The sequence below is a fragment of the Rhodnius prolixus genome, unplaced genomic scaffold (assembly GCF_049639745.1).
Source record: "Rhodnius prolixus isolate KJV_2025 unplaced genomic scaffold, Rpr scaffold_2, whole genome shotgun sequence".
NCBI lineage: Eukaryota > Metazoa > Arthropoda > Insecta > Hemiptera > Reduviidae > Rhodnius > Rhodnius prolixus.
In genome coordinates, this window is record NW_027411592.1 from 48,784,120 (window position 1) to 48,801,463 (window position 17,344).

General features: G+C 36.4%; 2 protein-coding genes across 5 annotated transcripts in view; one reads left to right on the plus strand and one right to left on the minus strand.

Annotated features, from left to right (window-relative positions):
• Positions 1–1,003: 1,003 nt before the first annotated feature.
• LOC141449830 (glutaminase liver isoform, mitochondrial-like) lies at positions 1,004–17,344 on the minus strand. Of its 4 annotated transcripts, XM_074119665.1 has the most exons (14): positions 17,245–17,344; positions 17,042–17,132; positions 16,207–16,300; positions 14,965–15,086; positions 13,826–13,955; positions 13,618–13,745; positions 12,574–12,689; positions 12,365–12,486; positions 6,804–6,962; positions 6,544–6,720; positions 4,735–4,866; positions 4,110–4,261; positions 2,378–2,518; positions 1,004–1,203 (listed from the first exon to the last, which is right to left on the minus strand). In XM_074119665.1, the coding sequence occupies exons 2-14, from the start codon at positions 17,104–17,106 to the stop codon at positions 1,086–1,088; spliced, it is 1,656 nt and encodes a 551-aa protein (XP_073975766.1). In that variant the 5' UTR covers positions 17,107–17,132; positions 17,245–17,344; the 3' UTR covers positions 1,004–1,085. The 4 variants fall into 4 exon arrangements, with proteins under 4 accessions (XP_073975766.1, XP_073975765.1, XP_073975767.1 ...); XM_074119664.1 differs by having other exon boundaries at positions 17,042–17,324; XM_074119666.1 differs by lacking the exon at positions 16,207–16,300 and having other exon boundaries at positions 17,042–17,324.
• LOC141449822 (neprilysin-like) overlaps positions 16,328–17,344 on the plus strand; it is a 46,507-nt gene continuing 45,490 nt past the window's right edge. Inside the window, exon 1 of the mRNA XM_074119639.1 lies at positions 16,328–16,688. The gene's annotated coding sequence lies outside the window, so the exon portion shown is untranslated. The remainder of the gene's footprint in view (positions 16,689–17,344) is intronic.

Below are 17,344 nucleotides of genomic sequence, written 5' to 3' on the forward strand. Positions count from 1 at the left end.
CTTTGTAACATTAATTTTAACAACGCAGCCTTAACTATGTTTTTTTAGCCTACTGTTTATTATTAATTATTATTACTAATTGCTATTAACAGTTATTTATTTATGAACATTTGTAGAATTATCGTTATTTGACGCTCTTCAACTAAAAAAAAAAAACAGTTTACCTTCAAATTACTGCTTCGAAAAACTCGCTAAATTGTATAACTGATAACTTTTTTAAGCTATCAATGATTATGATGCTTTTCATTTATTTTTCTTTCAAATCCCATTAGGCCCACCTAACTGGGATCGATTCCCGGTCTAGGCCTTGGATTTTATTTATTGGTTAATATAAGAATTTAATCGTAAAGTATGCATGCTAGTCCCTCCGTCCACGACACCTACGACACGATTTGATTGTTGGACGTAAAGCCCGCCTATAAAAATAGGCATTATTTTACTTTTTTACTTTATTTGAATATAAAATATTTCTCAAAAAGTTATGGCTACTGATTCTACTGATGGTTTCTCAAATTTTTACTACTATTTAGAGAAGGTATTGCGATTGTGCAGACTTTTGATTTTGAGATTAAACAGGAAACAGCCGGTAATGTATTGTCTCAATCATTACCTTTATATTATCTCCTTAACAAAAACATGGAGTTTTAAAAGTAAAGTTTAAGGATTGATTAAACGACAAACCCATTTGAGACTATTTCTATGATATTTTTGTAAGCACAGAGCTGCTAACCCTGGAAAAGGAATTAATACTAATAGTACCGGAGGAAAGTATTACTTCTTGGTTATTGGGAATACAATGAACGTGCCCTATGAATATTCTACACTAGTGCAGCCACAAATTGAATAGACGAAAAATATATGGCAGCCTGCGAGAAAGAATGGTTAAGGAATACTTAAAGGTAAGCTAAAAGAAAAGCAGCAACAGAAGCCGCCACTTAACGAATAACTTAACAGCTATATTAAACAAAAAATCATGTGAAAATAATAGAAATGATCGGAGAGAGAATAAATAAATACGTCAGACTTTACAATTTTTATAAATACATTAATCATTAAAATTTTAATTTCCTTAATCCATTTTTGTTTTACTTGAGAGATTCTTTCGCCTCTGAAGCATGTTTTACTGTTCCCCATTCGTCAAGTAAATGGCAGACAGCCTTGTGGCAGAAAAGTACAGCATCATCTTTAGCAGTTTTTCCCATGCTGTTGATTGAAATAAAACCATTAGATGATTACACTTTAGAAAAGGGGCAATCATTAATGAAAAAATAAAATAAATAAAACATCCATTATTAGATCATCTTAAGCTAGCCATACAGTATGAATACTATTAACAATAACTATTCATAGAATTATTTTAGATATATTTGGTATTAAATTTGGAAAGGGATTAGCTTTGTAGTCAGCGTGCTAGATTCCAATGCAAAGATCCCAGATTTCAATCCAGCTGCTTGCTCTTAGATTTTCTCTACCTAGGAACTTCTTTCAGCTCACTATCCGGTGATGGACAAAGTAGTCTGTACGAGAGAATACTGCCCGGAGGCTGGAAGAGCACCTAAAAAAAACCTCCGGCGCCAGTGACCTGAGTTATTAAATTCAAAATTATTAAAAGATATGTTTTAAGCCTGAACGTAGTCGGCTTAAACCTAGGCGAGACTCGTGCAAAATTGAAATAAAATAAGAAAATAAATTTGAAAAATTATATTCTTTCTTTCTGAAATTAAAGTAACATTTCCTAAGAGTGCATAGCTTGGGACCAGTATCAGACGAGACGGCAACTGCTGAACTGGTAAGTAAAATAATTTTATCTGTGTTATCTATAGAACGTGCAACCATACAATTTTAGTAGATTTGAACAAATAAATATCTAATGGTACAGTGGATGCAAATATGAAATAAGTATTTAAGCACATTGTATTATATTTAATGGGAAAACGCAGAAATCATTTATTCTGAACCCATTCCATGAACGTCCATGTACGGACTGAACCTTGCGTTTCTTACTTTTTTTTATTGCCTTTTTCTTCGTTTTAATTTTAGACACATCAACATTTGAGGTCATTAGAGCTTTCCTCACTACACAGTTTGCCTTCGGACAGTGTTATCTTATTACAGACAGCACTGCCTACTAACGGACAATGAGCTGCAAGAAGCTTCTAGGAAGAGATTGTATTGCTTTTGGTTACATAATGGTTTCAATTCTTAATAAAAGAATTGGGTAATAAGTATTAATAATAAAATATTTAATACTTAGTTATTCAATTCTGATTGGTTTTGGATTTTCACACATTTTCAAAAATTAGTTCGTAAGCAACTTGCATTCTGCCGTCTACAGTCATTCTTAATTATTATACAAAATATACATAAACAATCTTACCAATCTTTATATTCAATCAAATTAGGGCATATTGTTATTAAATATTTAACAACATCCAAGTGACCTATACTAGCTGCTACATGAAGTATTGTTCTTTGTGAGAAATCTTTTTGGCAAATTTGATATCCACTATTCAGTAAACTGTCAACAGAAAACAATCGTATTTATTTGTGAAAATATTTGGTGAATATCTTAATCTAATTACTACCAAGTCATACTTCAACAAATTAACATAAAGTTATTGCAAATAAATAATTTGTAAGTGAAATTTAAACAATAAACTAACAAAAAAAAAATCTATTTGATTCCGTTATTCGATTAAACTTTAGAATTCCGGTGATCACTATGTTTATAAGGTCTTCATTATTATATTATTTATCATTTTAAATATCGTCAGCTTCAAGGAAAATATTTTTTTAGCTACAGAGGAGAAGGAAGACAGAATAGAGAAGTTACATTTGTACCCATAAGGAAATAATTGATAATAGTTATTTAAAAAACTTCTTAGGTTCCTAGAAAATGTTCGAGCATTATTTAAATAAACGTAGTAGTTTAACCAAACTTTTGTGTGTATACTCAAATCAACCAGTTCATTTAATTGGTCTCCATCGTAATATTCGTAGTACTTAGTAATACTTTATATACTGCAGAAAGTACACTGAAATTTATGGTTATGGCTGGACGGAATGTAGACTTTTATCCGAACCTTTTTCGTCGCTCCAAAGAAAGGTTTATCAATTCAAAACTTGAGGGTCAGAAATATTTTTTTGTTCTTACCCATTTCTTATTTTGGACCAAACTTCAAACTGGTAACAGCTGTTCTCTAATGGAATAACTTCCTGGTTTGCTAAAATTAACAGAGTTGTACGTAATGTAAAGGGAACATTTTAATCGTAGTCCCGTCATATCAAAATGTTATATTTGAGCACACAAGTTTTAGGGAATACGAGCTGGTCAAGACGAAATTTCTAACTGTTCTTGTTTTGGAAAGTCTAACAAATTCTTATAACGTTTAAGTTTTGTTAGAAGAAGGCATCAATCAGCATGACTGTTCAAAATGAAGAACAAAACTGGTGTTAAGAATTTGTCGGCCGATGGATGAGCATAAATTAAGATAAATGGTGACCAAACCCAATATCCGTCCCAATTTTCGATATTTCCATAGACAAAATGAAGATTATAAAGATAATTGGGTCCTATTAATCGATGTCTTATTGTGTTATTGCACTAATGGAGCCTGGCTTCCTCAAGAAGTCTTGTAAATCATATCTTACAGCCATACGACACCTTTATCTTACGACAATTTCTCAATAGCTCAATAACATATGAAGCAAAACATTTACTAAACTCAATTGCTGGCAGTGTGGCTTGGCGTGTAGATTACATCCTACAAACTTTTAATGCCTAAACGACTGTTAACAAATGGATTACTTTGGGCATCGTTGAATCTTTCCAATTGCATTGAAAGGAATTTAAGTTAGTAATTCGCTCGTTGAACAACTCGTTCTTTTCACCGTTATATAAAGGAGAAATTTAAAGATTTGTTATTTTATTTTATAATAAAGAGAAATAGAAATTTCTTTATAAACGTGAAAATGATATCAGTGCAATATTTTGAAATGAGTTTATTTACATTCATCCATTTTGTTAACAACGGCAATTTCAAATATCAGCTAGATTTAATTAAACAAAAAATAAATAATGAAAGTAATTTAGAGATGTGGTTGCTTACTGTGCTAAAGTAGGTAGATCGCCCTTCCAAGCTGCCGCAAACAGTGGACATGCAATTGAACATAGTTCATTGGATTCTTTAGCATAAAAATTTGTGAGGTCAGCAAACTGTTCAGGATCATAAGGATGTATATTGTTTTCTGAAGAAAGTGCCTGAAAATAATAATTGTTTACATACTGTTCTCGGAGTGTACTGAGTGCTGACAATTCTTTCCATTATCAATGGCAATAATTTAACTGCCTAAAGTTAATGACATTATATGGCTAACTAATTGAACAATATTTTTAGAGTGCACAAAGAAGTAAACAAATTTAACTTTATTCAAATTCAAAGTCTTCATATTAGGATCGAGTAGTGAAGTTTTCTGTCTTTTAGGATGATGATCAGAGTTCAATTTCTTTCTAGACTCAGCATTTTGTAAATTTTACGCTCAAACATCAGATACAAATAGGATAAGTCCCATAACTAAATATTTTTTGTTATTTTTTGTGGTGTACTAAGAATTTTCTTACTTCTACAATACAAAAACATAAAAAATCTAACTCAGAAAAAGTTATCATATGTCTTTCTGATTCTAATAAATAATTAATTATTCATTTCAATTAGTGTATGCTTTAGAACTTACCTTACAAAAGTCTTTACCCCGTTTACTAATTCCTTGTTCATCTACCAAAGGAGAATACATTGCAAAAGACACAATACCAGGGATTATCAGCAATATATGTCCGGTTATACTGGATTTAACTGGCAAACCCACCTTTAATTAGTACAAAATATGAATTACCTGAAATGTTATATAATTTGTAAAAGCTAACCGTTTACATTTCTTATTAATTAAATAAAATAGTTCATTCGTTAAATGATTCCAATTTTTTTGATAAGTAGCAGTTTTGCGAAAATGGCCCGCAGTTCATAATTACGAAAATAGTAGGGAACAATGAATTTCTGAGCTTAAACTTTCTATTGTATTTTGTAAACTTTGAAGGGTTATCATTTTATTAAATTTTTACTTTCCTTATGACCGGCACTCTAAAGTCTGTGAAGTCATATATTTTTTTTCCCAGACACTTTTACGGTAGGAAACCCAAAATTAGCAATCACTTAGCGGAAATATCTCGTTTTCCTGGAACTTACAGACCTAATCGCCAATTATGCAATCAATATACAAAACAGGGAAGGGATTAGCTATGAGGTTAGCATACTGGACTCCCACGCGGAGGTCCCGGGTTCGAATCCAGCAGCTGACCCTTAGATTTTCTCTTCCTAGGAGCTTCTTACAGCTCACTGTCCGGTGATGGACAGTGTTGTCTGTAACGAGAGAACACTGTCCGGAGGCCGGCAGTGCACTGGAAAAAGCTCCGGGCGCTAATAACCTTGGATGTTGACGCGCCTTAAATCATTAAAAAAAAAAAAAAAAAAATATACAAAACGCTCTAGGAAGCTCCAGGATTTAATCAGCCTTTCGATTTTCCGACCCTCTCTGCTAGCATTATGGCCAGTGCTAGATGCAACATGTAGGCTCGCCCTAAGTTTTTAAAGTAAAAAACAAATAAAACATGAAAAATAACTAAATTTTCCGCTGGCTCAGCCAAAAAGTTGCTTTTTCTCTCATCATCTCTCTCTCAACTATTATTATGGCCAGAATTAGATGTAACAAAAAGAGACACTCTATCAAATTAAAAGATAAACAACAAGGAAAAATAACACCAAATCGTCCACAAGTTTGTGAAAAAACTGCTATTTTCGTCTTTTAAAACAAGTATTTTGGCCAGAGATGATGTAACATAAAATAAAAAACGTGAAAAAAATACTAAATTATATGGTATTTTAACGAGAAGGCGGCTGTCTTTTCCGTCTCTCACAACTAGTATTGTGAACAGTATTGGTTTAAATATGAAAGTCCCCGCCCCCACAATTTTGAATGTGAAAGGTAGAAAACTCGGAAAAAAGAGAGAATTGTATCCTAGTTAGCACAAAAGCAGTTTTATCAGTTTCTCACTAGTATTCTGGCCTGTAGTTGTTATAACCTATACTATAAGGAATCCCTGATTTCTAAAATTAAAGGTAATAATAAAAATATAACTAAATTGTCAGCAAGTTTCACCAAAAAAACTGTCTTTTTTCTCTCACAAAACCAGAATTACAGCCACTGTTAGATGTCCTATATAGGGTCGCCCTAATTTAGTAAAAATTTAAACATACTTGAAAAAAAGAGTATCCTAGTTTGCTAAATAAATCGCTTTACCGTCTCTAAAAAATAGTATAGTGGCCAGAGCCAGATGTAACATAAAAGATCGGCCACTTTTTAAATGTAAAAGGTAAACAAAGTTGAAAAATGATCGAATTGTCTCCAAATGTGTACAAGTTGCTTTTTCCATTTCATACAACTAGTCAATTACTAAGTTATTAACTTAAACTTGTAAAATATTCTTACGTTAAAAGAAAATTCCTCAGAAAAGTTATAAATGCCATACATTTTCATTGCTGACAATAAACATCTATTATTTTCTTTAGAATAAATTTGTTTTCCACTGATTGGATTTACACCGTTGTTAGCCAGCGTACCTCCCATTAGTGCTAATTCTTCACATGTTACTTCTATAGCACTTGCCTTAAGAAAAAAATTGAAAAACAAGAAAATTAATAAGTGAAACTTTCATATGTATAATCTAATGAATTTCTAGTTTAACTTACTTGATAATAAAAGTCCAAGAGTGAATCGACATTGCAATCATTAGGAATACAACCGTGTGCTTTCAGAAAATATGCAATTGATTTCATATGTTGCGATCTATTTTTCTCATATAACAGCATTGTATTATTGAAATACATCTTCTTCTTAAAAGATAAATTCTATTTGAAAATAAACTTATATTAAGACAAAATAAACATTAAGATTCTCAATGTAACATTGAGTCTGAACAATCATTATTGAAATGTCAATAATTAAATAAAAATGTCAATGTAAATAAAAAAAGTAACAAATATATGATAGTTCTACTTCTTGTTGATCTATTTTCCGATTTCTGTTCTGTAGATATTAAATATTCCTTTCCAAAAAAAACATTTGACAAAAAAATAAAAAAATTCAGAATTGTTGATAAATATTTACGTTTCCCTCCAAGATTTTGATCTTACATAAACGATAGGCAAGATGCGTATTTGCCCTCTATTTAGCATTATTTGATCTTGTTCTTCTTCATTACTGTAGGCGCGCGTGGCCGCCTACACCCAAATGCTAAGGTGCCCAAGTGGGCGCTGTACGAAATAATAGTAGACAAAGAAGAATAGAAAAAATAAAGAGAAATAAAAGAAAAAGGGGAAGGTACTTACCCTTTGCAAGGAGCGATGTGCGTGAGGTATGTTGATAAGCTGCCTGAGAAGCGATGAGAGGAAAGGAAGCTGTGGAGCGGAAGCGTGTATATATGTTTATGTAAATGTGTGTGTGTGTGTGTGTTGAGCTTTGAGAAAGGGAGGCAATATTTGGGCTCAGGCTCAGAGAAGCGTAGCGGAAGTGGAAATGAGGTAAGCGGAAGAGTAAAGGGGGAATAGTGCAATAAGTGCACTATAAGCGGTGGAATATGCGTGAAGCGATATTCTGGAGAGGCGTTCAGATGCGGATGATGCGTACTGTTAGGTGTCAGCGGAAGTGAAGCGGGTTGAGATGCGTTAAGAGTTGCTAAAGCGTGAGCAGAGAAGCGTCTTAAACAAGGACTAGCGGGGAACTGCACAGACTCGAAAGGTGACCACATGGTTCAAAGGAAGTAGTGGGGCAAAGGGTTTAGAATATAGAAAAACAAATAAAGGAAATAGAAACGGAAACAACAAGTTAATATAGAAAGTTTGAGAGGATAAAAAAGGTGCAAAATAATAACATAATAATGAGCGATAAGAAATATGTAGGAAGAAGGAAATTAAGGCGGATGTGTACATTAGTACGCGCGCGGGCGCGAGGCTGACTCGCGAGAGACGGACGCTAGCCAAACTGGCCGAATGGTCTCGGTCACGACCGAACATCCCGCCCGCCCTGAAGGCTTGGCTTCAGTGAATTTGACGTGAGCGGGGAGCGGAGTCTGGCCTAGATGCGGCGGGTGACCCCTGAAGCGGTTGGCGGTAGGACGTAGCTGTTTGAACCACTGCGGAAGCGGGGGAAGGTTCCCGAAGGCCTGCGGGATAAGGTTACGGAGATTCTCCTGGCGGATGCGATCGGGATGGACCGTAGAAGGGGCTCGTCCTTGAGATGCAGTTAGAGAAGGCAACCAGTGTGGTCCTGGAGTCTTGGGTTTAGAAGCAGCTGGATCCAAGGATGGAGCGCTTAGCGGTGGGGAGTTACGGATGGTCTCGACCCTGAACACCATGTTTAACAATCTCTCACATGAGAAGCGGAGATCACTGATAGCGTGCGTGAGGTGTTGCTTCGTGGACTGAGATGGAGCCTCTTTCATGTCGCCCACACTGCAGACTTGCGAGGGATATACCCGCCCGCCATTCACTGTGGCAGGGGGAGTGTACCTCATGGTTAAAGTAAGTTGCGGATGATGGAGGTGATTTCCCAGCTCGCGCAGTGAGTTTTGTGCGTACACGAAATTAGTTTTGATATCGGAACACATCGTGAAGGGTAAGCTACGTGGGGCAACAAAGCGTTGAGAGGCGGCGGTGACAGGGGATGTGAACAGCGCGGAGGCATTCTTGCACAGCGAAGCTGCGAAGGTGGTGAAGCTGTGAAAAGATCCTGGATGCCCGTTGGGTAATGTGTCACTGCGCAATTGCGCGACAGACCTGGCGAAGGGGCCGGTGAGGTTGACACCGGCCTCCCTGCAGGCCATAACAGCAAGGATGTGCTTAGGCGAGAGGGCACCCATAGGGGGAGTGATGGAGTGAAGCGTGGCGGGGCAGCACTGGCTGCAGTTGTTTAGGCAGCGCCAGCTACCTCTGCGCCCATCCGGTATGGCGCAGTGGCAGTGGACGAAAGCATTGGGGGCTAAGGCACTAGTGGGAAGCAGACGGTAGAGCGTAGCATCAAGAATGAGCCGGGGGCGATACTGATTCCCGGGCATTCGCTTAGAATAGAGAAACGCGCAGGGTAGTGGTGCATCAGTAAGAGGTCCACGTACGCGCAGCGGATCCTTGGAGTTCGAGGAGCGGTTTAATTGCAGATCTAAGCAAGGCGGAGAGGAAGGAGTATGAACCTCTAGTAATTTCTTAGCAGGATACTCTTCATGTATGACCCGGATGATATGACTTAAGGCGTTTTGTAGCTCCAAGGATGATAGCTCACCATGGCGAGGCGTGGTGGGGTTCCTGCAGTTGAACCCGAAGCGTAAACAATACGCAGTAATGCGTTGGCGGTGGAGCAATGAAGAGAACTGGAAAATAATATTGTCCTCAGGAGCAGTGGTCACTAGAGCCACCTTGACTGGTGGCTTAGCTTCCTGATACATACACATTGCGGTTGAATTAGGTGATGCGGGGCGTCTAGGCCCATTGTCTAGAGGCTCAGAAAGCCTAGCAGGTCCGCTCGACCCCTGGGTGCATTCCTGAAGATGAGGCGGGGTAAGACTGTGCAAGGCGCCATCAATTGGATCATCTGCGGTGGATGTACACACGGAACCTGAGACAGGTTCTGCGTTTACCGTGCAGCATGGCGGAGGGCATTCTGCCCGGATGACATGGAGTGGAGGAGGTGGGCGCACAGCCTCACTGTGTGGAGAGGCACACTCAGCTCCGCTAATGCGAGATGGAGGAGGTGCGGGGCGTGACTCCTTAGAGGCAGTGAGTAAAGTTGATTGCGGAGGAAAGGCGTCCTCTGCCTGAGCGGTAAGAGGCGGAAGAGATGCAGGAGACGTAATAGGCGGCTCCTCCGAAGTGGGAAGTAAAGGTGATTGCGGGGGAGAAGCGCCCTCAGCCTCAGTGTGATGAGGCGGAGGAGATAAGCATTCAACTTCACTGTTGTACAGTGAAGGAGAAGTGCACTCAACTCCGCTACTATAAGACGGAGGAGATGCGGGGGGCAGCTCCTCAAATAAGGGGAGCGAAGGAGAGACATCCTCAGCCTCAGGAATATGAGGCATAGAAGAGCACTCAGCCCTACTGATAGGAGGCGAAGGAGAAGCGTTCTCAGTTCCAGTGATGTGAAGCGGAGGAGAAGCGCACTTAACTCTGGTAATATAAGGCGGAGGAGACGGGTACTCAACCTCACTAATGTGGGGTGAAGGAGATGAGGAGTGTGACTTCTCGGCAGCGGGGCGAACAGGTGAGCGCGGAGAACCGGGGCTAGCAGCAGGGATGCCTACGGCCTCATCAGAGACCTTGAGAAGACCTGAAGGCTGCAGGTGCGCTGGAAGCGCAGGAGGGAGTGATGCAGCAAGGCGAGGCGTGGGAGAGGCTGTTGAAGCAGGGGTTGCCGACTGTGGAGAGCTGGCAGGCGTGGATGGCCGCGTAGTGACCAAGGAAGCAGAATCAGCCTTCGCAAAGATATCGATAATTTCGAGGTATAAATTTTGCACCTGCTGGAACCCGTCTATCAAATGCCATTCCGAGAGGCCCTCAGGAGGCCGGTTCGCATCCAGATACGGCTCAACTCGCTCTCGGAAGCTGGCGAAGTCGGTCTCGACTAATCTCGTCATCGAAGCTATGAGCGTTGAGGACAGAGGAGCGACTCTGAGTCGTTGGACAAAGTACTCGAGATGGCGATCCAGGGCCAATTTAGTTGCTCTGATTAAGCGAGTGAAGGCAACCAACGATAATGCACCTGCAGTGCCTTTCCCTTTTTTAGGCGCCATAGTGGGTTTTATTAAGCGATGCGGAAGAAGTGGACTGTATATGGGCCCCGTATCCGGCCCGGAGGACCAAAATGTAGGCGCGCGTGGCCGCCTACACCCAAATGCTAAGGTGCCCAAGTGGGCGCTGTACGAAATAATAGTAGACAAAGAAGAATAGAAAAAATAAAGAGAAATAAAAGAAAAAGGGGAAGGTACTTACCCTTTGCAAGGAGCGATGTGCGTGAGGTATGTTGATAAGCTGCCTGAGAAGCGATGAGAGGAAAGGAAGCTGTGGAGCGGAAGCGTGTATATATGTTTATGTAAATGTGTGTGTGTGTGTGTGTGTTGAGCTTTGAGAAAGGGAGGCAATATTTGGGCTCAGGCTCAGAGAAGCGTAGCGGAAGTGGAAATGAGGTAAGCGGAAGAGTAAAGGGGGAATAGTGCAATAAGTGCACTATAAGCGGTGGAATATGCGTGAAGCGATATTCTGGAGAGGCGTTCAGATGCGGATGATGCGTACTGTTAGGTGTCAGCGGAAGTGAAGCGGGTTGAGATGCGTTAAGAGTTGCTAAAGCGTGAGCAGAGAAGCGTCTTAAACAAGGACTAGCGGGGAACTGCACAGACTCGAAAGGTGACCACATGGTTCAAAGGAAGTAGTGGGGCAAAGGGTTTAGAATATAGAAAAACAAATAAAGGAAATAGAAACGGAAACAACAAGTTAATATAGAAAGTTTGAGAGGATAAAAAAGGTGCAAAATAATAACATAATAATGATCGATAAGAAATATGTAGGAAGAAGGAAATTAAGGCGGATGTGTACATTAGTACGCGCGCGGGCGCGAGGCTGACTCGCGAGAGACGGACGCTAGCCAAACTGGCCGAATGGTCTCGGTCACGACCGAACAATTACCATGATAGATTGTCATTTCTTATGATAAGGAAACATAACAAATGGCAGTGCACACACGGCCTTTTAAACTAAAAATGATGATATTTCGTACCTGCTGCATCCGCATGCCCTTACTTATCTAATTCGGTACTTACTCTGCGCAAGAATGACCACACCACGTGCACTATATACTTCATTTACACTATAATGTCTTTATATTTCTTTTCCGAATATTTTTAACATTTTTCTTTAATTAGAATTATAAGATTTCAAAATCGACCAGAAGCATTCTAGTATTCTTCTTTTGATTACATTCAAGATTTGGTTTAAGATTACGGATGAAGTTTTTTATTACTGAACGTCCTTTGATGCCAGTAAGGTAGTTTATTAGAAGCTCTGGGAAGTTTACTAAAGATGTGAACCAACCACGTAAAGTTGTTCTCAGCTCTTTAAACATCAAAGATACTTCTGAAGAACAGCACTAATCACTTTTTATATATAACGACAAACTTTCTTTATTTTTTTCCTATAGTTGTTACATAATAATAATAATAATAATAATAATAATAATAATAATAACAATAAAGAAATCAAGCAATGTGTACCCTCATATAGAGTAGATACGCTTCAAACTTCTGCGACATATCCATACACTTCATTCCTACACTTATGATCAATGCACAAATGACCAGAGTACCAGCATAAGTGAAGGCGTTATGTGGTATGCCTAAATTTTAGAAAAATCAACATTAAGTATTTTTCCTGATATTGCAACAAATTTGTAATTGTAACAATATATTTACCATTTAAATACCTTCTCTGTTTAAATATAAGTCGTGCAAATCGGTCTTAACATATTCAACACCAACATATGAATGGATGAGGGTACTGCCCATCAATTCTAGAGCTAATCCGTACAAAAATATTTTACTGAAAACATAATATAGCACATTAACATATTTCAGAATGTCGACGACACATTAGAACAAAAAGTTTTTCTTGAACGGGAAAATAATATGCAATTATTTCTTCAATGAAAGTTCGACAGAATTTAAGTAAACGTAGGCTTTTCTACTTCAAATAAAACTAATTTTCAACATTTTTAATCATCACTACTGCTGTATTTATACTCATACTTCATCTTATTAAATTTTGTTAAATTTAAGTTCGTTTATTTTATCAGTTTTGCTTTAATTTATTCGAGATTACACAATGTCCAGAAAAAAAAAACTACCACCATTTTCTCATAAATGGAGTAGTATTTTTCCCGTATTTAGATGGGTGGAAGGGGGTTTTATTTTTGCATGCTGGCGGCCATAACAGCTCCGTTAGTCCTGGCTTTTAAGTGAATGTAAAAGAATTGGCATGTGGTCAAGTAGTAGAAGAAAGGGAAACTTCAGAAGTAAATTGAGTAGTGAAGCCTTCATAAATAGCTAGATTACAAAAAAAAAAAAATCTATTTGAACCGACATGTCGTTCTAGCTTAGTTACGGCAAGATGGTATGGCAAGAGGAGTATGTTTTCTATAGTCACCTTTGAGACGCTTTAGAGTAATGGGATGGTGGCCCATTCGTGGCGTAAGTCCTAAGAATTAGGCCTGCAGTCTCGAATAATAATAATTATAATTATGGGAAAAGCAGTCTTTTAAATTTTACCAGCTAAATATGTTTAGACATAAAATTTTAAATTTCGTAGTTTTCTTTCATAGCCATGTAGCCTAAGAAACTGAAATAGATTTATGATTTTTATTACCTAACAAGCATAATTTAATGGTTCTCTAAAACTATACTTACTTTGGGGCTCGAAAAAAAAATGTATCAATTTTCTATAAGGGAAAGTACATATGTGTATATCTTACTTAATAGCCTGCATGACCACTGGCACACTGGATTGGCCAAATTCTGCTCTCTGTCCATCTGAACTGCACAAAGACAATGCCCACAATTTTTCCTTGTCAGCCATCATTTGTGGAGCCAATAAAACTACCTACAAACAAACATAGTTTAGTAATATCATAAAAATTAGCCAGAAAAGTTCGTAATATTTTAATATTATTTTTTTCTTACTTCTCCAGAGTAATTAAATTGTGTAACATCAAATATGGTCTCTATCATTTTATAATATAATTGAAAATCTGGAATATTTAGTTCCTTTTTGAGTGCCCTTAATATTAAATCTTTATTCACCATTGCTAAACTAAAATAAGAAGAAAATTGTTAACTTATTTTCGTTGTTAACTAGTGAATAATTCCTCTTTATTTCAGCATTAAAAAAAAATAAAATAAAATAAATTTATTCTGATACATTAAAATAAGCTATTCGGCCATCTGTTGTTTAGGAGCAGTTTTTCTTATATGATTGAGGAGTTTTTAGTTATCCAATAAAGCAATAGAGAACATGAATATGAAAGAATTAAGGATCATTAAATAATGACATTATTTAAACTAACCAACCTTCAGTATCATATTTTTTTAATATACAACCTTTTATTTTTAAATGAAATACTTCAAGCAGATTGAGGATTTGAACTAGAGTGTAGCATTAATTACTGGATTTAGTCCTAGGACAGAATCTATATTTCCTTGTCAAATTATCTCGGTGATTTCTATAAAAATTCTTGTGTTTGGTTGCATATTTCCCACAAGTTTTTATATTTCTATAAAACCAGCTTCAAAGATTGCACCATATTTTTCAAAAATAATAAAAAGTATTGCAAAGGGGAACCTATTTACGTTTATTTTTTTTAATTATTCATATTAACAGCAAATAAATGTTATCTTTAAAGTCTTTACAGGTCGTTCTCTAAAAATATTCAGATTACCTATTTTTACTCTGTCCTATTTTTATTTTTGGTGTAAACTTATTAAACTGATGCGAATCAGAATATTCATGTACTTTACGTTCTTATAGCTGAGAAAGAAATTAAATATGAAATCTAAGTATCATTCACAGAATCAATCTTAATTTATTTTTAAAAGCGGTGGCAACTTTAACCATTAGCATACGGAGCGTTCTCAATATCTTAAGACCATTTTTTTGTTTTTTCTGCAAAAACTAAGTCTATCACTGGTCAAGAAGTAGTGCAATCACTGAGCTTATCCGTTCTATGTTAGCAGCTCATAATGCACATATCTTTCGTATTTCGCATTTTAGACAACTATATGGTATATATAATCACAGATAACCCAAGTATTTACCAATTTACCTGTTGAAAAAATCTAGTTTTATAACAGGATATTTTATTTCTTTTTCAGCAGCTTTTAATTTCTCGTCAACTTCTTTAACTCTGACATCTTGGAAAATATTTATCCCTTCGCATAGCAATTTCTGAAATTAAAACAGAAAAAAAAAGTATACTGTACAGCTGAAAAAGTGGCTGCCAACAGTGACAATAAACGTGGCAACGTTTGCTGACAAAGCGATGTCGGCCATGTGTCAAAAGAAAGCGTAAAACGAAGCTGCAGCATGAGAGGGGACCTCCTTGATTAATATACAAGAGATTCGTCCGGAGAGAGGAGTAATAGTGTAGAATTAATTAGCTGTGCTATGGACAAGTGATGAATGGGAATCACTTTCCGCTGTGCAGCACCTGCAACAACAGCCTTGTCCATCCAGCACATCAATACTAAATGGGAAAATATTTATAAGAGGGATATAAATAAAGGATACAAAATAATAGAATTTCTAACAACCCTTAAAAATGATACGAACCTTATAAATCTGGTGTTTCAGCTTTTAATAGATTTTATGTGTTTGTTTTATTAGACTAACAATAATAAACGGGATCAGAGGAATGTAGAACACTCTAATCCTGAACTAGGAAGATTGTGGAATGTAAGTTTAGAGCGATACCAAGTATGGAAGTATAATATTGATATGCATTATTGGTAATCATTGGCGAAATTGTTTTACGTGTGAAAGAGAATGAGTTCCCGAGAAAGCTGATACTAGCTAAGAATGGCAAATTTTGTTTAAAATGTAAAAATGTTTATTCTATATTTTATTAGTTGCTTAAAGATTTTAAAAGTCAATTGACAAGATTCTGAGTTTAAAGGTGTGCACAACACTTATTTAATGGTCGATGAAGCATACTAATCAAAAATTTCTTAGCTAAAATAAATGAATAGAATAAAAGTAAAAAAAAAAATCGTGTTTGTTCTTGAAATATACATTATTTTAATAATGTATTTATTGTAGGCAGAGCGTGGTTGAGGATTTCTTCTGACAAACTATTGCCAAATAAAGTAAAGTATACATATATTTGAAATACAAGCAAAAAGTGCTATGCACGTGTTCACAATGGAAAAGTATATGACGGTTATAAACCATAACAGAAGGTAGCAAATCGCAGTGTTGCATTATAGTCCTTCAATATTAAATAAATTAAAGTAATTTACATACGTAGATTAATAATGTATTAGTGAATATACAAATTATTTCATTTTACCTTAATAAATGACCCTAACGTTAATTTTTCTTTAGAATTTTTGAGCTCGTAATAGACTTCTGCGACATCTGCCGAAACGTTTGTACTATACGACCTGTTTAATAAATTAAATTATTGAGCCATATTGTGTTATCGAACATTTATTTAATCTTAGAGTAACAAAAAATCCTAGAACATAATTTTACATCATAGTTACTTTGGTTTTAAGTTTTTATTTCTTTCTAGCACTCTCACAAGAATTTATAAATGGAAAGTTGCTAAATGAACTTCTAACGCTGATCTGTGAGGTTTAATATAAAATAAAAATAAGGATATTGAAGTTTTATGAAGGTAGAAATTGATACAGGAGAAGTAAGCAATGTCAAGAGATGAAACTACTAAATTCAGGAAAACTAGAGCCTTCGACTCGATTACTCAAAGATGCTTCAGGAACGATAACTTCAAGGAGATGAATATCGTTGTCAAGAGTAAAATACTTAAGAGTGAGTATAGCCGCGGAGGATGGTACCAATTATTTTATTTATTAATTTTTTGTGTCTGCTTTTCTGAAATATCAGCTGCATATCTCTGCCGCTCCTTTGTAATAGAATAATATAGTTTTTGGATACGCTCTTAGCGTCTAAACTATGTACCAAATAAGGTGTGAAGGGGACAGAAACTCAAATCTTTTATTTTACTACATTTTTTTCTAACAAATAAAACTTAGTACATAATTACACGTTGATCTAGAACTGCGGAACTCCTAGTTCTAAATCCAAACTTATAGCCATTTTAAACCTGCCCTGCGTTTATATGTGCGATTTTATAATTTTGTAACAATTTCCTTTTTACTCACATTTCTGGCGGTGCTTTATTAGTTGAGAGAGGGCTCGTGTTTGCTCTAGATTGCTTCTTACTCATTGTTGGCCAAACAAAATATCAAAAAACTAGTTAATTACAAAAAAATTATCATTATATAAAGAAATATATTCCGTCTAGTAGTGCATTTTGTTGAGGGAAAAACAAATAGATATAAATACACGTATATATTTTAATTACATTGACACTGGAAACTGAATCAGTAGGAAAATTTGAGGTCAGTATTTCTAGAAATTCCAGTTTAAATTAATCTTGATGGTTGAATTATTTTAAATATTAC

Bases quoted from the DNA above. Each gene is read 5' to 3' on its own strand.
- LOC141449830 (XM_074119665.1), bottom strand. From the start codon at position 17,106: ATGAGTAAGAAGCAATCTAGAGCAAACACGAGCCCTCTCTCAACTAAT. The intron at 12,487-12,573 runs GTATTTAAATGG...TCTAAAATTTAG, and splicing joins CTTATATTTAAACAGAGAAG to GCATACCACATAACGCCTTC. The intron at 2,519-4,109 runs GTAAGCAACCAC...TTCTGTTGACAG, and splicing joins GATCTACCTACTTTAGCACA to TTTACTGAATAGTGGATATC.